We start from the raw sequence: 25,921 nt of genomic DNA, 5'->3' as shown, positions 1-25,921 counted from the left end.
CCAAATAGGCCACATCGAAATGGTATCTTTAAGTATGGTAAAATTTCACACCTCTGTAGATTTTTTATGTACTTTTGATCAGTGAAATGTTTGCTAACTGCAGCTGTATTAGATTTCAGTGCAGTTGATTCATGCTTCTGTCTCATAGACTTTTGCAGCTGAATCAAACCAAGGCAGCATATGTGTGAACTATGATTGATTCCTCTCATAATTCATATGGTCACTGCTTACAGGTGATTTGTGATTTTGTCACATTGTAAATCTCTGTAGAGGTTATTCTTTGTGCTGTCATCACAGAAGTGTTTAGAGCTGCTGGACAGTGGCTGTCATACAGACCTGTTCTTATATTGTTTTTTCCATTCCAAAAAATAGTAACATTTTATTATTGAATGCTTGTTTTAATTTATTGAACTTGTCATGGGGTCCTAATTCATTGTTGCACTATGGTATATCTCAAGTTGAAAGCCATGGGAGCTCTAATAGGAAGAAGAGATGAGCTGTGCTGTCAGAGAAACAACTGGCTGAAGGTTATGTGATTGAAATTATAAATGATGTTTAACCTAAGTGAAATGAACATGAAATTATAAAAGAAAATAACATTTATAGTCGTAATTTGTATATTACACAAATAAATATGAATTTCTTCATTAAGGACAAGTTAGTTTCAAATGATGTGCACCATCTATGTCAATAGCACAAGATAAATTCTTAAATATTAACCTCTGTGTTCCATATTTTAAAATTCGGGGCCTATAAATTTAATGACTTGTGGAAAGCATTACTTTAATGCAATTCATGCAGATTATGTAGAACGTGTATTTCAAAATTTGTAATGATCTCGCACAAAAGCAAACGTCACAGCCAATCAAAGTCGCTTTGAATCGAACGTAGCCGAATAATACGTATTCGGTTTTGTACTTCCTGTTACAGGCTACACCAACATTTTTCCCTCAGACAAAGCAAGTTCCCAAACACTTTATAACATAAAATTAATTTTTAATCTGAATTATCGGAAATATGAATGATTTTCTGAAACAGAAAATAATATTTGAAGTTTCATAATTGTACTACTAATTGAGGTAACGTAATTTTGCCCTCTATTTATTTCTACAATTTTTACAACGTTGTCTCTCTGTAAATTTCTTCCGGCGATGCCGTTCATTGGCTCCGCCAACGCGGCAGACAACTTCAAAAATATATTGTCTAGGTTATGTAGGTGATGCTATAAAATATCTGATATACAGTGAAGGAAAACAACTCAAATTTGGTATTATAATATGGATCCAGCGGAAGTAGAATTTCTCGCCGAGAATCAGATGGTTAGCATAGTTCCAAACTTCAATTTTGAAAGAATATATCTTATATCTGGTGATATTGGTCCATTTCGAGCAGGTCTTCCAGTTCAAGTTCCCATTTGGATGGCTACAAATCTTCGACAGCGTCAGAAATGTCGAATAATAGCACCTGATTGGATGGACACTGAAAGACTGGAGCAAGTGAAGGAAGAAGAATCTCAATCCAGGTAAAATGAACTTAAAATCATTCTTAGAATCATCACGTGGGTGAGTGGGTCCCTTTCAAGTGTTACAGACACCAGGAGTATGAAGCTTAAAGAATTTGGAACCAGTGATTTTAATAGCAAGTGATGTCGTTATTGTCATCTCCAAAAATACTTATTATGGCTTGGCTTGAAATAGTATAAGCTGTTGCAATGTAACTGAATTAAGAAATCTAGATGTATATTGCCGACAGAACTTACCTGGAGTCAGGCATACTCTTGGGCAAATGCGTGTAGTTTGACAAGCTAGGTGCCTGTCCCAGAATACAATGAAGATTCCTCTTCCATGATCCTTTATATATAACAACGGTCTAGGCATACAACTAAAAGTTGCTGCAGTATAGGTGACCTATTGATGATGACATATAGAACAGAACTCTCAGCTGTAAGTTTATTCATTCCAGGGTTTTATTTTTATTTTAGTAAAGTAAATATGCAGGGAAATATAGTATTAGATGTTTATATTTGTGTTTGTATTAAGCTTATAATGATATGTTCCACATCTTTAGCTCATGGATCTGTGGACTAGTAAAGAACTCCATTTCTGATGCTAATAACAATCTGACTGACATTTTTTTGTGATTTTATCAGCCCTTAGAAGTAATGGTTGACTCATTACTGTAAAGTATTCTATAACCAGTACTGTCCATGTCTTTTATAGTTCATAACTTCATAATAATATTATTTTATATGATTCATTATGTTTTGGGATGCTGGGCTGTAACTGTAGACTAGTAAACATGAATAGAAGTAGCAGAGATTGCCATTGGTGTCAGAAGAGACTAATAAATATTATCCCAGAACTTATGCATTTAATAAAGTGTAATTTAATAAACCAAGAATCAAACTGCACATGGCTCTTAAGTTTTGTTGTTGCTATAGGGGTATACTGTCGCTTTCACAGGTACTTTACCAAAATGCCAAGTGAACATTACATGGTGGAAGGCCATATGTTGCTTGGAGTCGCTGCAGAGGACATTCCACATGCAGATGAAATTCGCACTATTCTTAAGGTTTGACAGAAATATTATATACATTTTAACATAACATCATTGCCTGTATTTATGCATTCTCTGCATATAGTTCTTCAAATTAATATTTAATAGCAGTGTAGTCTTAAAATTAAAAATGTTGGTGTGGTTTGGCATAAAGTAATGATTCTGTCTTCAGGGCTGAAGATGGAACCATAATATTCTTCCACGTACAAGTCCATATGTCACAACCCATAAGATTACCATCAACATATTCAACACTATGAACACCTTAAATCTCCTGTTATAAAATACAAATGAATACAAAAAATATTAATTGAACAGCTGATGAAATTAACATATAATTTTATTATTGTTTCTTTCAGGACATCTGGGACATGCGTATGTCCAAACTTCGGTCATCAGTGGATGCATTCATCAAAACTGGTGGCAGTCATGCAAAACTGGACCACCTGACAGCAATGGAGATAAATAGCATAAGGCCACTACTACCACATGCACTTGATGAATTATATAAGCTGCAGAAAGTTGTAAGAATCTTCGGAATTTTCTTATTGTATCTTATTATATAGCGTAACTTTTCATATCAACTGGAAAAATGTTTGGGGCCGGTTTTTTCTCAGATCTAAACACTTGAAGGTGACTATGTTATTTTGTTTGTATTGTGTGTGTTAGAGTAAAGTTTCTGCTGTTCCCAAACAGCATGTGATGAAGATGTGCAGGGACATAAAGGTAAAATTTTCACCAGGTAGTGGATTACAGTCTACTTAACACTCCAGCCACTTTTTGCTGAAGGAATTAAATCTCCATTTTCTCTCAGATGGGGATGTTTGTTACATAATTTTTCTGCTCAGTTCATTGTTCACATGAATACATTTGTTACAGTTCTGGGTTAAGATTAGTCATTCATATTTCCTCTCCCCATTTTTCCTTTCAGTTTTACTTAATAATCACACACACTGAAGTTGTTGTACGTGCCAGTGCTTGTGAACTAAACTTTTGTCACCTTCCTGATTTCCATATTTATTTATAGTAGCTCATCTTTGATGTCTCATGTAAAGTCGAGTCCACACTTACGCATTCTGCTGTAACATAACAGCATAGTGGAACAAGGGATTCTGAGGTTTATATGTGCACGAGACAGCATGCATTCTGGCAAATGTCCAAACTTGCTTCAGTTGCGTAACATAATATCCTTCGACATTCGCTGAAAAACCAACAGCAGCGTGGATCGTTGCACCATAAACTGAACATGATTGAATGTTACAGCAACATCTTACACATATACACGTTTGCCATTACGGTACGACGTAATGCGAAAGCTGAAGGGGAAGCTGAAGACTGATGCCCCACCATCCCTGTCATTACTACACTTTGCTTCTACCGTATTTTAATTGGGGTCCGCAGTGGCCGCGCGGTCTGAGGAGTGGGCCTTGTGCCGCTTGGTCGCTGGGACCGTGGGTTCGAATCCCACTCGAGCCATGGATGCTTGTCCACGTTTTTCTGTGTTGTGCTGTCCTGTGTACAGGTAGAGGCCTTGCGACGGGCCGATTCCTCGTCCAAGGAGTCCTACCGAATGTCTATAGATTGAGCCAACTAAAAGTTGGGACCCGCAGTGCTCAGGCACTTGAAGAACGGGTCGTTCCCAGTATACCCAGTATTTTAATTGCAACATTATGATTGTGACACCAACTTGAGCAGTTTGTGATTCAAACTGCGTGAGTTGAAAATAAGATAATTTTGGATTGGTCACTTCATTAGCCCAAATATTTGATAGTGTACTGTCTTATTGAATGGATCTGAATTATTTATTTATTATTTATTTCCAGACAAATGAGCCATCTCAGCAGTCGCTCACACAGGATATCTCACAGTGAATTGATACGGGCATCTCATTTGAAAAAACTGCTAGCCTGGTAAGTAGTGGTAACTGGTAAAAGCATGTGACCGTTGCTGCTTTGTGAAGAGTGAAGAGAAAGTGTGAGTCTCGTCTTGTGTACACAATTGAAGTGCGTTGCTGGACAGGAACATGTTGTCTGGGAATGGCTTCAGACCAGAAGAAGAATGAACTGTGTGTATGCACATAATTCAAATTTATTTATATATTCAGTTGTTATCCACCATTGCACCCAATCCTGGTCTACTTCCCATCTTCAAAACTTCATTCCCTGAGATCAATTTTAATATTATCCTCCCATCATCTCAGTCTTAATTTGTAGTAAAATTTCCAAGTGATTTTATTTGATACTGTCGAGTATGCCCTAATGCTTTATTAGTGAGTCCCTTGACATCGGGGCATTACGGCACTTGTTCAAGCGGCAGATGGAGGAAATCTCCAAATATTGAGGGTGGCTGCAAATATAAATGTGCCAAATAACAAGCAGGGAGATATCTGGCAGGAGCCAGTTCTCTGTAATAGGATTGGTATGGGGGATAATTTCCCTCACGATACAAAATTAGCTTCTGAAGTCATGAAAAAGTGTTGCACATTTTCGCACAGTTCATGCAACGTGAAGCTGACGCAAGATTTGGAACGACGAATGCCGATAGGCTGAATGTGCCAGTCACATTGATAATGGTAGCTAGAGAATTGGCGAAAGATTACGTATGTCCTGTGTCCGCTCGTACTGCAGATCCTGAAGCTGTTTCCTGACACCTGTGTTATATTGTGGTTCCTCTGTATTTACTTTTAATTCAGTGTTAATACATTCTGTAGTTCATTTTTTCCTGCCCATCCAGACTGAACTCTACATTAGAACAGGCAACCAATATCCTGTCCCTATCGCATTCTTCTACACTTGGTAAAATCAGAAGTACCAGTTGCGTTCCTAAAAATGTAATATCAGTCCCACAGAAATTATTTTATCCATCATGGAAGTACATGTCATAATTTAAAATATAATTTTAAGATGGAGGACGTCGTAAAATTGTGTGAAGAAAGACTGAGTGCAATAATACGTCGTCGCTTGCGCCTTACTAACTTGTTTGAAATTGGCATTGTTCATTGGTAGGCATACTAGTTGTGTCACGATTGTCACAATGACACACGGTTGTTTGTTATCTGTTGAACTTCACTGCTACAGTGTTCCTGTTTGTGGCGTAATAATTTGCAGTTGATATTGTGCCGATATGTGTTTTATTTGCACCAAAGTTCATTGACGTATTGTTTCGCAATAGCATGTACCGCTTGTGACTTCCAATTTGCGCCAGTGTTTTATTTGCTAGTGAAGATCTCTGGTGGCTGTGTTGATATCATTGTCACGATGACACAATGTTTCGGTTTATGACGTAATAATTGTATTACCCTCTGAAGACCATTGGTGCGTATTGCATTGCGTGAGACATTTCTCCTACCATCAATCCTCAAGAGGCCTAACGCCCCTATTCCCTCTCTACCCCTCCGCTTTCGCCCCCCCTCCCCCCGTCCTTTACTCGCGAGGAGTGAGGATCAGTCAGTCGCTGGTTTTGATACCGCGCGTAACGAATACTTAGAGTTGAATACGGTGTCATTGTAAATTAACCTGCTTTATCTAATCTAAATTTAATTTCAGGCGTGAAATATATTGAAATTATTTGAGTGTGGATCTCGATAATTTTATCGTGTGATTCTGTATTTTATGTACGAAATGAACGTCTTCATTCGTGAACAACAAAAGATTATGCAAATGCATTGAAAGTTAATAAAATCATGTTTATCCTGTTAGAAACAGTGCATAGCAAATTTTAGAGGATGTTGGTGCAAATGAGCGTCGGTATAATTTAAAGACGGACTAAGAAAATGTTCCTAAAAATATATGTAATAACGACGTGCGTTACCCGGAAAAGGAGGTTATGCATTTGTCTATAAGATGTAGAAAATTGAAGTTATCATGAGGTCTTATAATCTCGAAATGAAGGGAGCAACTTCCAAAGAACGTAATCCATCATTCAACCTGATTCTTGGTCAGAATTAATTTCTGCGGTGTTTTAGAACTAAACCTGTTTTGGAGTTACGGTGAGCAGAGAGACGACTGAGTTCAAGGTTTGAGAAAACAAACGCCTAGTGTGGGTTTGTTATGTAACAGATCACAAAATGGACATAACAGGAGGAACCAAAAATGATTCCCGTTGGAATGAATCACACATCAAATAACATAACGAGCTGTCACGTCTTTACCCGTACTCGACTGTCGTTTGTTTACAAAACTGCACGACTGTACATTCATGTGAACGCAAAACATTAGCATAAGAGGAACTTACAATGATTTATGCAACGTCCTAGTTATCCCAATCGAGTAACTACAGCGAAATTTTATGTATCCAGAGACAAAACGTACAGAAAGAAAGAAAAAAGAATCTTAATTGAAGCGTTTATTTCATTGTCGTCATTTAATTTCCGACCGACTGCAAGGACATTAGGTCTTGTTTCCTGCGTTATGTTTCATCTTTGCCGCTTATCTGGAGAAGGGCCTGTTACAGAGAATACTATAAAACATTTTCAGTCTAGTCAGCGATTTATGGAAGTTTCGCGGAATATTGCAGAGTATCGTTGGCAATTTTCAGAACAGTTATTTCCGATGAAAGAAATTTCTTACGTAACGAGCGTTGTCAGAGTTTCGTTACGATTTGCGAAAGGTATAGTGGAATATCGACCACAATTTTGTGGACAGCTTCCGTACGGAAAGTGGTTACGGACAATGTTGATGTGCATTGTGATAATTCAGTAGTTCTGAAAGAAGAGCAACGTAGTAAATGGTGTGAAATGGCCAGTAATGCTACTAATTCTACCACTCACGAATTGTCTCCCAACATTCCTTACATGGCGTGTGAAATATTGGTGGCAGTGTGTGCTGTTATCGGCAATGCCCTTGTAATTCTTGTGTTCTGCCGTGAGAGGCGTCTCAGGAGACGAACCAATTATTACATCGTCTCGTTAGCGATAGCTGATCTGCTGGTGGGATTGCTTGGAATCCCGTTCGCCATTCTGGCCAGCCTGGGACTGCCCACAAATCTACACGCGTGCCTCTTCACGGTGTCTCTTCTAGTCGTCTTATGCACGATCTCTATCTTCTGCCTCGTCGCCGTGTCTGTGGACCGGTATTGGGCCATCCTGCATCCCATGGGATACTCGAGAAACGTCCGGACCAAGACTGCAATCGGTGAGTGCGTCGTCTACCCTAGAAGGAGAAACATGGGACGTTGTGTGAGTGAGATCTGTGGTTCTCACGTCGGTAAAGATGGCAGTGTTGTTCTGGGTTATTACGTGGTGTGGATTTGCAGGCAGGTAACAACATTTCGGAGGAATGTTAGCAGGTAACATCGATTCCACATGGCGTCACAACCTAACCCAGAAGAATATCAACATCTTACCCGCTGTAAGAACCTCAAATTTAACGTGGATCAAGATCGTCTTCAGGAGTTTATGGAAGAGATTACCTAAACCGAGTGTCTGTTACCGTGTTTTTAAACGCCTGCCGAGTAATTCTATTGTAGGCAGTTTAATCCAATCCGCATCTTTATAACTTGTTTCTTTCAGATCCGCTAGTCTTCTCAAGGTCTCAAAAGAGTTCCCTTTCTTTGATGTGTTCCGACCATTTCTCATTTCAGCCATGCGTATAAGCGAACTTAATGGTTCAATCCCTACATCGTATTTGGGAGTTCCCATGTTCGGTTATCGGGGTTAGCGGCAAGGGGACCGGCATTCTGACTCAGGCTTTGCGTTGTTTTGTTCATACCTTCTGCTTCCCTTCCAATTTATCATCGATTCGTAGCACTGAGATTGACGCTGCGTAACGTTGAGTTGGAAATGCGTCGTTAAATCAACAAAGAATTGATATACGCCAAGGTCTGTGATATGTCTGTCCCAGATGTTTTTCTTCCAAAAATTTTTTCGCACAAACATTATTTATCCCACCATTTTTATCGTTCTTTGTCACTTTGACAGTATTAGACAAGAAATACTCATAAAGTTCATTTATTAAGGGTCCCCATTCAGTTTTTTACTGTCTTTTGTTATTTATAGCTTTTAGTTCTAAACATTTTCGACAGATTTTTATTTGGAACTTTATCAGTATACGTTATTCTTCCTTAAATCTTTCCTACAGTTCAGAAATAATATTAATATTTGGGCCATGTATGTGACGTTTTCAATTTAAATCTTTTCAGTATGTTTTAAAAAGTACACAGAATATGGTAGGTATACTAGCTATGAATTTGTCAGTTAGGTTTTCAGTGAAAAAACACGTTTTTTTTAAATACATGTGGGCCTAGTCATCTGTGCAAAATGTCTTTGCTGTCCACGCTTTATCTTTAGTTTACTCAAGTATACAAACAGGTTTGGTGTGTTCAATGTTAATTGAGAATGACTTACAGGTCTGGTTTTTTGAGTTCTGTAGGGCAGTCCAGGTGTCGGCAAACTGTTTGTCATCGCGGGCCTCGCTGTCTGTCCATGTTTTGTCGAGGGCCGTAGAAATAAAAAATAAATCAGTGTCGTGAACAGCAAGCGAAACTCTATTGAACTTAAGATGTATGGCTGGCATTTACTTGGAAAGGGATACAGCTGTATTTCTACATGCATCTGACTTTCTTGTAAATACTTTTCGTTAGCTTTCAGACAGTTTGATTTCAGATCATTGTTAATTGTATAAAACGTCAGTTATTAATCACTCATGGCCCTGATGATGGAGACAGCAGTGACCTCTGAAGCGTTGGTAACCCTCTACCAGACTACATGGCGCTACAACCCAGAAGACAGCCAAATTCAGACTCTGCCATGAAAACCTCATCCTATACTGAAAGTGTCTTCAGAACGAAGATTCCAGGAATGTAGCTCGTAAATTCCGATATCCATTGGACAGAGGACTGGTTGTGACTCTGAGCTTGTCTCGACGTGTTGACTGAGAGAAAATCCCCGCACCTACCGGGTGACATCCGGCTGTAGCCAATCACTTTACTGAACTACCCGCTTCATGAAGTTTCTAAAATTGACAAAATGTTACATAAGCTGAGATAGAAATCCTCAATTAGAGAAATGCATCTGCAGAACGCCTCGTACCCGTCAAGGAGCCGACGAAAGAAGGAACGAAAGAGGAACACGTAGAGAATTGTAGGAAGAAAATTTGAGAAGACTGTAATGAAGTTTTATTTCCTGCGGACGAGCAGCAAACAAGTCCATTACTTCTTATTTAATTTAATTTAATTTTCTTTCTTGTACTTTACTTACCCACCTAAACGCAGTATCTTGTCCACTTTCGAAGATTTATTTCACCGTTAGTGAGATTTCAGTTTCTCACGACGACGAATTTTAAGACGACTGTCGTCTGGGTTGTTTCTCCGGATAGTCTAAGGACTTCGTCGATGTTTCAGAGGTGCTTACTGTCGCCTGCGTCAGAGTGATATCTCGGTAACTCCAGTACAGGGACTGCATTTATCATGTGATCGAAGATTTTGCAGGCTCTCTGCTTCCCGGAAAACTACCTGTAGGTCCCTTGCTCTCTCAGACAAATGCATTACCGTTCTTCGAACAGCAGGTGCTTCTACACGATTTGAATCCCAGTGACTTTTATCATGCATTTGAATAATCTTCATTCGCTGCAAGAACCGAAACATTTTTTTTACGTTGTGAGGCCTCCGTGGAAGTAGAACGTTAGCAGTTCGAGACTTTACTTTGAAAATAAGCGAATAACCAGCACCGGTATTAGGAATGTCTACCGTAACACCGTGAGGGACGCGGACTCATAATAAACTAGACGTGGCGTACTTTCAGTGAACTTATCGCAGAATTCATATCAAATACAAAAATAACGAAAATTAAATTGAGTAAAGTAATCTATCCCAAACAAAGATGACACAGAATTTGGATTTGTTGGAGAAATATTGAAGAAACAACTGTCGAAACGTATGCAGGAATGTTTAATTTTGCTAGTACAGGTTCATTTTGTAGCAGAGGTGGTGTAAGTAAGTGACACTCATATTATAAAGATATACAATATGTTGTTCGAACACTAACAGAAGAATCCATTTCTCTTCTGACATGTTTGTATAATTATTTATGTTTGTTATTGTATATTGTTATCGTTCGTGTTTTTTATCTGTTCTTTATGTCGCAATAATTGTTCATCATACGTATATGAAGTCAGTGAACCATGGAAGTAAAATAAAATGCCAGTTATCGGAAACGAATAATTCAATTCAATATCGATATAAAACTGTTCTGTTTGATTCGACAGGGGAGATTATTTCGTAGTCGCTTCGCCCTGCGTGATTTAAAAACTGACGTCAGAGAAGTGAGGATTGGGACTGGGTTCATGTGGCTAAGGCTAAAAAAGTCGGGAAGGATCTTAATCAGCTGAGCGACTATTAGCTTCTCAAGAATAACTCTTCTCCATGGGATTGGTCAATTATGCTGTGTAGGGTACTAAAATTAAAAAGCTCTTTTTGTGAAATTTTATCTATTCCCATTGATTATTGCTATACGTAGTACACACGGCTCGCCCGTTTTAACATTTTTAATTTATTCGCCCTAATAATAGTGTACTATCAGTAAGTAGGGTATAGAAATTACGTAGTTCTTCGTCGTGAGATGTTCTTTACTCTCGTTTATGAGTTCATAGCATTAATAAATGCTATGAACTCATCTATATTGTCGTTGGGTTTCTGTTGCGTGGTAGACCTTCGTTCGTGATAGTTTGTTGTAAGGTAGTCTCTTTGGTAAGGTGAGCTTAATTAATGGCAGTTGATATTCCAGTGACGCCTGTAATTACGTTTCCTTTGAAACCGTTATGACAGTGAGTTTACATTGATTGCAGGTCTGTATAAAGCAATCTCCAACCTCCCAGAAGGTTGATTGTGTTTGGTTAGGACCCCCTTGAAGCCTCTGCTTCTTTCATGGTCAGTGTTTTTCTGTGGTGGTACTTGATTCGAGAAACTTAATTTACAACTAGATTGTAAATTGAAATTTCTGCCATGATAATTAGAGTTTTGGCGGATTGTAATGAGATACAGACACTGAATTTTAATACGGGGCCTGGTTGAAGAAATAACTTCTTAATTATTAGTATATCAGTAAGAAAATTTCTGTCTTCTGGGTTGTTGCGCTGTGTAGTATGGTCGATGTTAACCAACGTTTCAGAGGTCATACTGCCTCCGTCATCAGGGCGATGAATTAGTATGAAGATTTCCGTCTTCTGGGTTGTTGCGCTGTGTAGTATGGTCGATGTTAACCAACGTTTCAGAGGTCATACTGCCTCCGTCATCAGGGCGATGAATTAGTATGAAGATTTCCGTCTTCTGGGTTGTTGCGCTGTGTAGTATGGTCGATGTTAACCAACGTTTCAGAGGTCATACTGCCTCCGTCATCAGGACGATGAATTAGTATGAAGATTTCTGTCTTCTGGGTTGTTGCGCTGTGTAGTCTGGTCGATATTTACCAACGTTTCAGAGGTCATACTGCCTCCGTCATCAGGGCGATGAATATATACGTTGATAAACATCGACCATACTACACAGTGCAACAACCCAGAAAACAGAAATCTTCATACTCACCGCTGTGAAAACCTCAAATCTTACTTACTATATCAATGTTTGCGGGCAGAATGTCGAAAATTCAAAAAACTAAGAATGCCTTCTATGTGATGCAAATTTTTGTAGCCAGATATCTGAGTCTAGATACTTAGAAGCCTCGACTCACTGAGAGCATTCCGGCTCTGCGAATCTACAAATTGGAGTACATTTATTTTCCAAATAATTTATTTACGGCTTTGTGTACACTTACCTAATTGGCATCGATAATTATTTGTTGCGTATAGAAACTCAGTATTGTAGAGATAATCACACTACATATTTCAGCTTGCAAATCAGAAATTATTTCTCGTCATTGTCATCTAGCATTCAATGAATGAGAACATTTGTTGACCGACTTCAGTCGTCTGTTGTGTATTTGTTAAATGTATAACGTATCAGAACTGAGTTTGAAATGAAATCTTTTGATTGTAACAAGATATATATTTGGTTTTATATTGTGTACCGCCTTTAAAATATCGATAAATTTCGAACACAACGTAAAGTAGGGGCTATATTGAACCGATAGGGACCAAAATCAAATTAGATCCGTAACTTCTGGCACAAACAAAATTCCAAATTTGATTTATATCATTTTCATACATGATCATCAAGAAATCCCCTGCAGATACGAAACGCCTATGAAGCATAACTAACAAGGCAGTCGTATGATCAACCCATCTAAATTTATCTCTATATTTACGATGTTTACATAATCCTATATCTTCAGTAGTTGATAATATTAATAACTTCCCGATATTATATCACTTAAAGAGGACAAAACATCTGTCAAGTAGAGCAGCGATTGTCTTCAGCTGCGGGATAAATGCTCTGACCTTCCGTTATTGTTATTTGACATTTTCATTCCACGTGGTTTGGTTTATGGGCAAGGTAAAACCAAGTGCCTTTAAATAAATAGTTCCAAATTTCAATTAGTCTACACAATAGCGTGCCTACAGTGATTGTGTACGACTGAACTGGTTCGCTGCACAATATGCTGATATCTTTATTGTGTGCAATTTTGTCAGTTAAACACTTGTGGGTTATCGAACAGGTGTCTTGTCACTGATTATTATGTGAATACTCTGTGGTAGTTCTATAGAATGTCCTACTTTACGTGGAACCTGCTAATACAGATGCCATAACACCAGCGAGCGAACTGCCGGGAAATGAGTTAGTCACATGGCCTTTGCATGCTAATAGGCGGGTTACGTGGGACATTCTGTAGATAATTGATGCTACTATGGGGTGATAATAATGGTAGGCAGAGGTGTTACAACTATGTGTGACTGATGTTGTATTTTGTGTGCTAGTGGTATTTTGTTTGAAGATTTTTTGAAAGAGACGAGGAGTTTTTTCTTCTGTTTGTATAAAGTTCTATTTTAAATCAAGATTTACTAGATAGGCCTACATAGGCTATTGAAACTGAGGGGTACAGCACCTGTCGCTGATATTATTATTGGCGCTGTTTCCAACTTTTTCCAATAACGGGATTCTTTTCATTTGGAAAGAGAAGGTTTTATGCTTTTGTTTCTTCTCATTCCCTGTTATTTGAAGACTTTTTGGTTGATGAAACTCCAACTTCTGAAACACACAACTATTTTTCCCTTTCTTCTACAGCAACATCCCAGAAGACAGCCATCTTCTTAGAAGGAATCTGTCCATGAGCCAAGGCCAGACCTTGTACTAGAGGCTCATACTGCTACTGAAGATGTCTGTCTTCTGGGTTGTTGCGCTGTGTAGTCTGGTCGATGTTAACCAACGTTTCAGAGGTCATACTGCCTCCGTCATCAGGGCGATGAAGATTTCTGTCTTCTGGGTTGTTGCGCTGTGTAGTCTGGTAGATGTTTACCAACGTTTCAGAGGTCGTACTGCCTCCGTCATCAGGGCGATTAATCCCAGAAGACAGAAATCCCCATACTCACCGCTGTGAAAACCTCAAATCTTACATACTGCTACTACTGCTCTGATGTGTAAAACACATCGATTAATATATACTAAACTATAATTTTGCCTGCACTTTCTTAGGGTGCGAAACTTGGTCTCTCTCACTTTAAGGGAAAAAGAAAGATTAAGGGTGTTTAGGAGAATATTTAACCCTAGAAGGGATGAGGTGACAAGAGGCTGAAGAAAACTTCGTATTAATAGTGAGTCAGTCAGTTAGTCAGCCCTTTAAAGCCCAGTGGTAACTGTGCATGTACAGCGATTATTTCCTTAAACAGCATTAATTAGTTTATCTTTGAAGTGGGAAAGTTGTGTTCTCTTTGTAGTAGGGACTGAATTCTTAAATATTTCGGCTATAAAGGGTTAGTTAGCTTGTTGCTGTTCGCCCTTTGAGCTTCACTCCTTATTACAGAATTGCTGTCATGCTGCAAATACGTCATAGCCCTGTTATGTCTGTGTATGTTTGGGACTCACTATGTGTCATGTGCTTGGTATTATTGTAATCTGTAATGCAGTGCACGTGGTACCGCTCACGTCAACCGTTGAAAGGGTTGTGTTTAATGGACAGTGGACTGATCGTGCGTTACAAAATAATAGGTACACCGCTGGCCTGTTCATTTAATCATCACCTATAAACGTTTTATTTCAATGTGAGTGTGATTGTGATTTGCAGATCACATTGGCCGCGTAGTCTGAGGCGTGGGTTTTGACTGTTTTAACTCTAGGATCGAAGGTTCGAATTTTGGTCGAATCATGGGTGCATACTATCGTTTTGTGTGTTATCCTACTTATATAAAGGTTTGGTAATGCGCCGATTCTCCAGAGAGAGTGTCCTGACAGACGATAAAATTATCTAGTAATCTGCCCGTTAAGAAATTGATTTCAGGTGGGATGTCTGCAGTATCACCAATGGCAATCACATCGAACCAAAATTACTATTTGAGGTAAAACTTAATTTGTTTTGCTACAAAATGACACCTCAACCGATTCTGTAAGCCTTCTGAATAAATTTCTATACACTTTCAAAGTTGTAAAGTCCTTTTTGAATTACCCTGTATTCTAAATTACCACTAAATTCTCGTTTGTCTTGGGCTCAAATATTTTTACATGACGTTTATTCCAGGCAAAGTAATTCACATACTGTGAATAAGAGACCCGTTTCAGAACCATGACAATAGTTATGAAAATGGTTCATAAAATACATGCATGCGTGGTGTATATATGATGTATTTCTTTTCAGTGTTTTGGAGACCGGTCGGTAAAGGTGGACAAAAGCGCACATTTGCTGTTGAAATGCGCCTGGAAGCTAAAGTAATGATTTTCGTTTGACGAATGCTACTTTCATTTATTGGCATTCTTCCGGTTAACAGCTTGGACTGTGAAAGGAAATAGCTTAAGAATGGCATTGACTTCAGTTGTTTCATACGCCCACTTTGTCCCATGTATGGGGAAATAATGCTACCATAAGGTGACATGCGTACGCAAGTAAAACTTTTAATGAATTGACAGTTTCGTTGGCATTCTGTAATATTGTGTTTTGTTCGACTTTTCCCCGACAGTTAAATTTACTGTTTTCCGCTGCTTTTCTTTCAGACTGATATGTAATTGGTTTGAAAGGAGAACTTGTTAACATTTTCTATTATTCTCCCATCGTTTTTCTCTTTTCTTTCCTATTTCACACTCAATGGGAGTGTCTAGAGGAGAAACAAAGTTTTGTGGCTCAGTTTTGGCAGCTGCTGGGTTTTAGCTTGAAGATGCCTCGGTTAAAAGCCCGCATACTTTTGTCCTCTCTAGTTGTACGAAAGTTTGCCCTACAGTGCACTTATTATATTCTCTACGATTTACTATAATCGGCTTCCAACTTTGCTGAGTAACTTCGGCGGAGTTCCAGATTTACTCAGTTTTAAGACGCCGTCAAATGTAAGACGCACCTCGATTTCAGAAATTTTAAAATGTGAAAAATTGCTGCAGTCGATTTCCACAGCAACTGTTTTACATTTTTGACATGACAGTTGTAAAAATTAACACCAAGATGCTTAATTTACATCTTACCCATTTCTGCAACGTTTCCGTTCACGAATACGCGTGAAAATACTGACGAAAACTGTCACCCCAAGCTGTCATTTCGATGAATCCTAGTTATGCCAACTACTGTATTGCTCCGTACAGAAATTTTGTGTGCGTGATCCTATCCTTTGTACACTTTTTATCCGGCTCTACTTGTACGTTTTTGAAGTGAATAATAATATGTTTCTTGAATATTCCTGATCATATCATGAACCTCGTTTGTATTTGTTTCTGCTGTTGTTGTTGTTGTTGTTTACTCATTCAGGTGTGATATATGATGGTCCGTGTCTTTGTATAGTTTTGTGTGTAGGCAAGAATATGTGTTTTTAAATTTGCTTGCTGGACGGATATTTTGCACAATTCTTATCGTTAAATGTTCTTGTGGAAGTAATGCAAGCATCTCTGCTCTCTGCAAATTCCAAATTTTGTTCTGTTGTGATACATTAAGCTGCATGTGACATGCTTCACTGCTGTCAACTCACGAAAGTAATGGAGTGTCGGTGAGGGGGATTTTCTTTTTTTCTTCTTCTAATTTTCGTATCACCTTGGGAAGCCAAGCCAACCGTGCAGACAGTTCCTGTCTGCAGACCTGACTACGGACGTGGTATATGAAAGATGAATGCGAGTAAAAATCACTAGGCATCAAACTGAATACGTACACGCTTTTATGAACGCTTTCCACCCATTGATACACTAAAATATAGTTCAGAGTTTCACCAAAACACTAAATCTTGTGTTGTAAAATTGTATGTAAATGCAGATCCTGCGTGCATAACTACGTCCATGTTATTCTTTGTACGTCAGCATGCTTTTTCATCTTCTTCTTAATCTTGTACGAACTCTGTGGCCTGGTCCGATTCAGAATTAAATACTGAAACCCTTTAAGGCCCAAAAGACATTTGGTAGGACTCCCTAGACGGGGGATCGGCCCGTCGCAAGGCCTCTACACAGGACAGCACGACACAAAGACATAAACATCCATGCCTAGAGTGTGATTCATCATGCTCTTAATTGTTTGTTTTATCTGTATTATGTATTGAGGTTAATTCTTATGAAGATTTAACATCATGTTTAACAACGCAAATCACATAGATGGCATTTTAAAAATTTGTGCACGCTTTGAGAGTGCACCGTTCCGATGCAGAGTTGCAGAGATGATTGTAAACTATTTCTCGTGTTCTTATATACTCCCATGAGATGTCGCGAATGTTACTGTTCAGAAACCTCATATGATCGTGTATAAAATGCGAACGATTAAGGTTTAATTTCGCCGGCGCTTTTACAAAGAAACATATTTATGTCTCAAAGGAATATTGCTTCTGCTTCAGATTAAATTGACCCCTTGTGGTATAAATGTACCTTATCACATGTGTGTTTAAATTTAACCTTAGGTTGTTTTAAACTTTCATCTTATCAGCAAGACTTGAAATTTACACCGCAACCACTTCCCCCTCCGACACCTTACGTTATATATTATTTCATATCATTTCTTGGAACACATGCTGCAGCCGTTGATACGTAGAACGATATTGTTAGTGTAGCTCCCTTCCCCCCAAATTGTCTGCAGAAATATTACCCGTTCATAGGCAGAGGAAAGGCAGAAAATAAACTTTACACAAAAATCTGAAAGCCTGAGCTACGTCTTAGTAAGGGAGGAATGTGTCATCATTTGGCTGTCTTTTCTCCACCCCTTACCGCGGCTGGCTGGTCATCAATGTGTTTGTAAGTCAACAAAGATGGAAGTTAAGAAGCCTTTGTGCAAGTATAATAGAGGTAATGGCGAAGACCAACCTTAATAATCGTGTTTTCTTCCGGTTTTAACTGCAGTGTGAGTGATAATTCTTAAATCAAAAATTCGGAGGAACATCCTGCCTCCATCTTCGGCGTTGGAGGGAACTTGAAGATGAAGGCAGAATGTTCTTCCGAATTGTTTTTCAACTAGAAGGCTGTGATCAAAACACAGCTTGGCGATTAAGTGTGCAGAGTAGTGGGAAACTGGACATTTTCACTTTGCTTCCTCATGTTATAGGGAAACATCGGTTTATTATCAACAGAATCTTCTCGGGCAATCAGCCGCGTCAACTGGTTACCGTAGTAAACCGGCGTTTCTGGAACCAACTCTGTCCCCATCATCAGGGTTGTGATGTGACTGGATACCTCGGAAGTCGCCTATGTACGATGGGGACAGAGTTGGTTCCCGAAACGTCGGTTTACTACGGTAACCAGTTGACGCGGCTGATTGCCCGAGAAGATTTTATTGATTGTACTCGCCGCGAAAGTCTTAAATCCTATATCGGTTTATTATATCATGCACCAACGTCTGCGTGTCGATGTTATTCCTGTTCATCAGACCACTTACGGATTTTCATTAAACTTGGGATGAACATCGTGAAAGTAGTGACAAAACCGCATTTCATATACGATTCTGAATGAGAAAAATAAGAACTTTTTTAGATGTTTTGTAGAATGTAAGGAGGTGTTAAACTGTGAAAACACACAGAGAGAGAAGCAAACACTCGACCTTCGTGTTGGTCGTTGTGTAAAACTAATTCACATGGTAAAAAAATCATATTCTAAAAAGTTAGGAGGGCAGAGAAGGACGGATGCCAGGGTTGTCCAACAAACGGATGGAAACAAGAATTTCAAATTCTTGTTACAGAATAAGGCCGAGACCTTAATCCGTGATGATAATGATGATGAAAAATCCGATTGCTCGATATTTTTAGTTTGTTTGTTTGTTTGGAGGCAACAACGAACAATTGAAATGTGGGCGGACAGATAATAAGCACACGTAAACATTTGGTGTGGACAATTTCTTTATATATTAACGAAGTACAAAAATTACGACTGTGGGTAACACATATTATATCGGGAGAACTTGACGTCGTTCGAAGTTGTATTAGTCGATATTTTACTCTACCCAGTAATCGATCATCAAATTGTTTAATTAGTAATTTGTAATTCTTGATATCCTCGATATTTAGTTCTTCCTAGAATGTCTTTCTGGTTTTTAGTCTCTCTGTTGTATTTTATCAGTTATTTCTGAGGTCAAATTTATTTCCCTGATAAGAAACGTTAGGGGACACTTTTATGAAGTATTACTAATCATTAATTCGCTAGAACATCCTCTCTTAATTAAATTATAAATATGTACTTTATATTGCGTTTCTGTATTCGTGATATGGGAACTCGCTGTATTTTGTATTATTCAGAGTCGTGTATCAGTTTATCTCCCATCGAAAAGAACGTAATATGTGAGGGCTAAGCGACTTAATCTTTAAAAACTGCAGCTGCTCGTACTTTCAGGATTAGTTTTACAGTTGCACCCAGTTTTGTTATCAGAAGTAACGCTTTATCTCGGTTTCCTAATATCCTTCCGAATTAACGCTTCGAACGTCGTTATCATGCCGGCATTGGATTGAATCACTCAGCAATGCGTTGGCTTTTGTGGAACAGGTAATCGACTACATATTATCATCATTACTGTTTACTGAGAAACACATAATGCTAGTATAAGAATTTTAAGGGCCAAGGAGTGTTAAAGCGCATGTCTGCTCTAATGCACGTGCCTCAAATTGAACTGACAATAGCTAAATGGCTTAGGAATAGCATGACACTGGGCAACGCTTCAGGTGGTGAATACATAATAAAGTAAAGTGAAGTAGTCCCGCTACACGCCATATAGGCGCTTGTGAGGAGAGCGGTATAGCTCCTACTCATTATTGACCTCGGCACTAGATGGGGGTGAGTGGTCAGCATCACGCCCCAGCCGCGATTTACTCTCGGGAAATGATCCTGTACCCATTGGATAGGAGGCTGGGTGGGCCCCATAGCCGGTCTGGACTCAGGGACTAGAGGAAGAAAGTCCTCTGCCACCTCGGGTATCGAACCTCGGTCGTCCAACCTGTAGCTAGTCACTACACTGAGTAACAGATTCTGTTAGTTTCATGATTTTCCCAGAGCTATTGAACCCAATCCAAATGCTGTATACTAAGGTGTTACGTGTGTATTTTATTGATAAACTTTGTTCAAGTGAGTGGTCCTGTATCGAGTGTTTTCAGACCGTGGATGGTTTGTTTAGGCGCTTGAGCAAAATGACCCTCAAAATTAATGAAAATGAATAAATTGCATTAATAATAAAAATATCCTTTGTCGAGTTTCAACATCATCTGTACACAAAGCTCAACGAGTAAGAGTTTATTTATGCTCTTAAGTAAAGTGGCCTTTAAATAAAATGTACCAAATGAAATCAAAACTGTAATATGTGTAAAAAGGTTCTCCAGGTGTATGGTTGACGGACAGACAGACATGGGCTGTCCATTATGTGCTAACGTTTAAACTGCAAAATCCATTTCAAACTTGGTCCTGTTACTACTAGACGTACTTCCTTGACAGCAAGTGCTCTACGACCTCACGCGGAATCCAGCTGCGGTCTGACCATGCGCTGTCTAGTGATTAATGCCATTAATGGGCCGAGGTCCCAGACTCTCTTGTCGCCCTCCCCTAACCCCCAGCTGGATAATAACGGTTGTTCAAGTATTCATTCTTCCTTTCCTTTGTATTTTGCCGTCTTCTGTTCTCTTGCCCCTCCTTCCTGTTTTACATTTTTCTCTCATTTGTTCTTTCTGCATCTTCTCATTTCCTTTCCTTTTTCTTCTGCTTCACCACCTGTTTCGACTCTTGTAGGACCCTCAGTCCGTCGTGTCTCGAGTCGATCTGCATTTCATATTCCCTGGGTGTAGTAATTGAGCTTTTTTCTTTAGTCTTCCTGCGACTGTGAAAGTTTTGAAACCCGAAAGTCCATCCTTCTCGTTGTAACAGAAGAGTTTACTTTCAAATTTTGCTAATTAAATTTTTAGCAATTTTCCTAAAAAAAATTATTGTACAGACATCGAGATTTAGAGCTTCCGCCCTCAATTATGCTAAGGATATTTTGTGATTGGTGTAAGCTTCTCATTGTGATTTTTTGAATTTCCGTGTCGTGTTACCTCTGTTATGTCCAAGTATTCTTTCCATATGTTTGTTTCCAGCTTACGTTTCTAGTGTCCATTCTGCTCTTGGCTCGTCTCGTAGGAAGAGTATGGCATTTTGCAGTAAATGTGATATAAGTTCCTCTTGGCTGGAAGCAGATAGGGGACATCTATTCCAGCGTCTTTCCCCAGACAGCAAATGGAGCTTGGTGTCGTCATTTTCAACGTTGGAACTTGAAACCATGGTTCATTACAACGCGGACCGTCTTTTGCCATTAATCATGGCCGTTAAGGTTGAGGAAGCGAGAAAATAATTTCCGACAACGATCCCAAACGAGGGTTGAAATCTGAGGGTGTGGTCTCGACGGAGAAGTTGTGGATATTGAATTAAGTAAACATCACATACAGACCTAACTAATTAGATATGTGTGTAAAGCTTCCCAACTGGCGTGATCTGTATATCTGATGTTTATATGAAATGTATAATATACTGCTGTGTGTAACCGAGAAAGATTGTACAGTTAAAATGCCAAGAAATCGAACAGGTTTTTGAAGGGCCACTATCGCTACCTTCCTTACCTCGTCTTAACCATCATTCACTCAGTGGTGAGGTTTCGTGACAGGAACATTAAGATTCTATGCTAAATATCAGCGACTCAAGGAAGACCCTGTACCTTGGTGTTAATATACTAGAATAAATTATTTGCAAAATTCTGGGAAGACAAATGCTGACACGGTGCTCATGTCCCTACAGACGTGTTGAGGTCACACAATATGGGTCCACACCCACTGCTCGTTAACAGCCTTTCATCGATCGAAACTTCTGCGCAAACAGACACTAATTATTGTTCTCTAGCCATTTTATAGCTTGTTTCTTTGTTTATTCCAATTGTGTGAAGCATACGAACTAGCAGAACCAATTTCTCGTTACGTGTACTCAGGATCATTCACTGTCGACATTGATTATACATTTTCTCCTATTATTTTCTTCATTTTCATTACGACGGTTTAAGAACAGCACTTCAACCCTTTAAAGCCTAGTGGTAATTACCATATCTCTTCGATTTTAAGACGCTCATTTTCACGTTTTAATATTTCTGAAATCATGGCGCGTCTTACAATCGATGTTGTCTTAAAATCGAGAAATACGGTGCATGTCCTACCTTTTTTAGCAATTAATAAGTCTGCATTATTATTTTGTTTCGTATGATTTTAATTGTTAACAGAGATTGTTTACCTAAACAGCTTTAACAAACTGATCGTTGTAATGGAGGCGGTTGTGGTCTGTCTGAAAGTAGATTTGTTGTTTGGGTATTAGCCTGGACGGACAGAGGGAAAACCACAGAAACTGAAAGATTACGTGTGATACAGCTGTATTTGAGCCCAATCAAAATCTAGAGGTTTGGTTTCAGGGTATTTGATGAAGATGTTTCGACTACAACGTTTATAGTATATATGAATTAATGCATACATGTGTAAACAAATAAAGCAGATGAACGTGAAGCGATGTTTACTGTACTTTTACACTAAAATTCTCATTATTCATTATTTAATCACAAAAAATACTAGTTTGCTAGTAGATTTTTATACTGTTGCTCAATTTCTCGTAGCTCTAAATATCCTCCAACTGTCTTTCACACACTCCTTAATCCCCGTCCATCCATCAGGGCGAGAGAACAGTTTTCACAGTTGTATGTAATATCTCGCGGTATTTTATATTTGTATTAAATTTAGACTCAGGTAATTATGAAGGAGACTGCATATGATAGTATCACGACCTGAATGGTGTGAATATTATTTTTGTAGTACACAAATTTTCGTATTTTTTCTGTTGAAAATACGCGATATAAAGTCCGTGATTCCGTATTCATATGTACGATAATTATTAACGTGTGTCGTCTGTTTCTATATGTAGAGGTTGGCCAATGTTCACTCAGTTCTGTATCAGCCATGGCATTGTTATACACAGGCGAACGTGTTTTGTAAAAGCTACTTTAATTAAAATTGCATGTCTGTGTCAGAACTTACAGAGAATAGCCTGTAACTAATGGCGCCTCACACTCATATATCCGCCATGCACAAATGATGTATAGATACACTTCAGGCATTTTGTGATGACCGTCAAGTCCTTTGTCGCAACCTGAAATGTGTCGATCAGTTTATTGATGCATATATTTTGGTGTGAGACTTACGGTATGAAAGTTCTAAGCAATATTTCTTAATCAGAATCTTTATAATATTTCCTATTCATCTAGTGTTGTTTTGTTTGAGTGTATCAAGGACTGAGTATTTATTGTGGTGGTGAAACTGAAGTTTACTTTTTATTCAAGAGGTGCCTGGTCAGAGTCAGTTTATCGTGATTTTACTCAGTATTACCAGCAAATACAGGTGTTGTGCCGTGAAGGCCACGGATATATTCTTCCATTTAGTGGATAAAACCCTACAAACCAGTGAAATCAAAATGTATTAAATGGATATCACTTGTTGCACGTATTGTAAAAAAAAGAAACGCTCACAAAGGTTTGGTCGAGAAACCTCGACTGAAAAATCCCTCTTGTGAGACCTTGTCGTAACTGGGAGGGTAATATTAAATTAATCTTAGAGAAGTGAGATGTGATTATATGGGTTGGATTAAATTAGCTCAAGATTGGTTGTTTTGTGAAGACATTTGTATGAACCTTCGGGTTCCATAATAACAAGGAATATCTTGACGCGATAGAAACCTATTAACAGCTTAAGGAACAAGGAACACTGTTTGCTATAGATTTAGTTAGCGATTAGAGCGAGAAACGTGCCAACGCTTACAGGATGCCTGTACTATGTTGTGTGGATGGATAATCAATCATTCGACTCGAATCTGGGAGTCGTCATGGTACACTGACTGGGCATTCAAGCAGAACGAGTGTTTCAGGAACAGTACTTGCTATTTTCTGGTCAACAGATTGGTTGCGACATTTACAAGAACTTCTATTCTTTGCAACCGCAGTGATGATGATGAGTACAAGAGATGGAGATTATGCGGATATCGCTGAAGGTGATGATAAGGCCAGTGATTCAGCATACCTCGGCACGTCGTCGAGAATTGGGGAAAATGCAGTTGCAGTTACATGCAGGCTTGTGGGAAGTTTGTGCAAAATTGTGAAAATAATATGAATGACAAGTTCTGGGCAAAACTGATATTAAATAAAATCTGAGTTCAGTTTAATTACAGATACAAGTTAATGTGAGAGGATAGCTGTGAAACACGTCGTAACTTTTACGAAATTTCTAGCTTTTTTGACGTAAATACGTCTATAAGGAAGGGTCATTCGGCAAAAAAGTGTAACGAAAAAGTGTGACAAGTGTACCTAGGGAATGTCGTGTTTACTCGGAATTGTTGTTACCTAGGAAACGTCATCTGTTTATTCGGCGTTATTGTTACCTAGGAAACGTTACATTACCTTACATTACATTACATTACATTCATCTACCACAGACCCATCTTAAGCGTAACTAATTCAAGTTAAATAAGCAATGTCTTAATCAAACTTTAAGCAATTGTAAAGCATGTATAAAGGAAATATTTAGAATAAAGCCAATATATAAACTTCCTTTCCGTATAGACGTATTTACGTCAAATTCTCCGGAACCGTGGTTCCACTGTAACTTTTTAAAGGGAAAATAAATGTTCGAAATTCTTTTTAGAACTTTCACCTCGTCTTGTGAAGGCAGAGGACTTGCGATGAACGATCCATCGTCAAAGGAATTCTATATCTACTCTGAATAAAATATTATCATGCTCCTGTAGTCACAGAATAGCAAAGCTGGAGTCAAGCTTTGTTGCCTATAAGAACAATGGGCTCTAACTAAGTAGATGGCTTAGGGGCCCCGAAGGCTCAACACCGAATTAACCGAAGTCCTCCACCGGTCCCGGTACTGGGCCAGCAAATTCCAATCGCCGAACAAACTCATCTAACAGACAAGCGGAATGGCTGGCTCTCTCGCAACGTATTCGGTCGTTTCCAGGTTATATATATGAACGTTTTCGTAGTTTTCTTCAGTCTCATCTTGGAATGTCGGAATGGTATCACACAACGACGTCAGGCAGCATTCTCTCCAATTAATTATTCACACTCATCAGGCCATTTCATGCGGTGTAACGGAAGTAACACAAGAATCAATCATTAGAACCCACAGATGACCCAATGTAACGAATCTGTTTGATGGCCTAATTGACAGTGAGAGCGATAGTCTGTTTCGAGTTGCACGCCCCAAGTGCCTGTCAATTGACCCCTTGTGCTACCGGGGAGTTCCGTAATGCGCATAAATTGTCATAATAAACATCAGTCGTCACAGTTTATTCATTAAATTCTCATCCTTTGTTCCAGCGCAGTAGCTTTCAAAATTCACCTCATAATCTCGATCATGTTTCTCTTTTAATATATTTAATAAGTTATTGACCGATTAATTCCCCGGAAACAGAACCCATAGACTCAGAAACATTAATACCGAGCACACTGTTCGGCATGGGTCCTACCTAGCTGATTTATGTCTTGAAAACTGGGTTCCTTAAGGTTTCTTTTTAAAATTTATCCAATTTATCCGTTCATATAGCCAAAATGGCGGTAGACCTAAATTATATGCTAATACAAAGCCAACAACTACATCGTTTTTCTTTGCTTGTTAAAAAAGGCGTTACGATGCTAATGAATTTATTAAAAGGGAACTTAAAGAAGTGGGGAAATATTTTTAATTGTCGCTCAATATTATGACCACGCTAACCCCACCCAACACCAAACTAACCCATTAACCCACTGAGATATAAGTTTATGAGAGAGATCGATGGAGTTTACGTTCTGGGACCCGTATTATAT

At 38.7% G+C, this 25,921-nt stretch overlaps 2 protein-coding genes across 4 annotated transcripts in view; both read left to right on the top strand.

Moving 5' to 3' along the window:
- The first annotated feature begins 1,060 nt into the window (after positions 1 to 1,060).
- Positions 1,061 to 24,148, top strand: Psf2 (DNA replication complex GINS protein PSF2-like protein). Of its 3 annotated transcripts, none has more exons than XM_087352408.1 (5): positions 1,061 to 1,079; positions 1,393 to 1,522; positions 2,463 to 2,571; positions 2,916 to 3,080; positions 4,380 to 4,795. In XM_087352408.1, the coding sequence occupies exons 2-5, from the start codon at positions 1,419 to 1,421 to the stop codon at positions 4,425 to 4,427; spliced, it is 426 nt and encodes a 141-aa protein (XP_087208534.1). In that variant the 5' UTR covers positions 1,061 to 1,079; positions 1,393 to 1,418; the 3' UTR covers positions 4,428 to 4,795. The 3 variants fall into 3 exon arrangements, with proteins under 3 accessions (XP_087208534.1, XP_021938896.1, XP_021938894.1); XM_022083204.2 differs by lacking the exon at positions 1,061 to 1,079 and adding an exon at positions 24,010 to 24,148 and having other exon boundaries at positions 1,141 to 1,522; positions 4,380 to 4,466; XM_022083202.2 differs by lacking the exon at positions 1,061 to 1,079 and having other exon boundaries at positions 1,141 to 1,522.
- AdoR (Adenosine receptor) overlaps positions 5,411 to 25,921 on the top strand; it is a 30,251-nt gene continuing 9,740 nt past the window's right edge. The window contains exon 1 of the mRNA XM_022083193.2: positions 5,411 to 7,688. Coding sequence (XP_021938885.1) covers positions 7,292 to 7,688 — 397 coding nt within the window. The 5' untranslated portion in view covers positions 5,411 to 7,291. The remainder of the gene's footprint in view (positions 7,689 to 25,921) is intronic.

The sequence above is a fragment of the Zootermopsis nevadensis genome, unplaced genomic scaffold (genome assembly GCF_977971745.1).
Source record: "Zootermopsis nevadensis isolate Lab colony 2312 unplaced genomic scaffold, Znev_1.0 Znev_ptg000021l, whole genome shotgun sequence".
Taxonomy (NCBI): domain Eukaryota; kingdom Metazoa; phylum Arthropoda; class Insecta; order Blattodea; family Termopsidae; genus Zootermopsis; species Zootermopsis nevadensis.
Note: the sequence above shows the minus strand (reverse complement) of the source record. Positions and strands in the feature narration are given on the sequence as shown.

Excerpts from the sequence above, each read along its gene's own strand:
- Psf2 (XM_022083204.2), top strand. The coding sequence starts at position 1,278 with ATGGATCCAGCGGAAGTAGAATTTCTCGCCGAGAATCAGATGGTTAGC. Across the intron at positions 1,523-2,462 it reads GAAGAAGAATCTCAATCCAG|GTACTTTACCAAAATGCCAA; the intron begins GTAAAATGAACT and ends TCGCTTTCACAG. Across the intron at positions 2,572-2,915 it reads AAATTCGCACTATTCTTAAG|GACATCTGGGACATGCGTAT; the intron begins GTTTGACAGAAA and ends TGTTTCTTTCAG.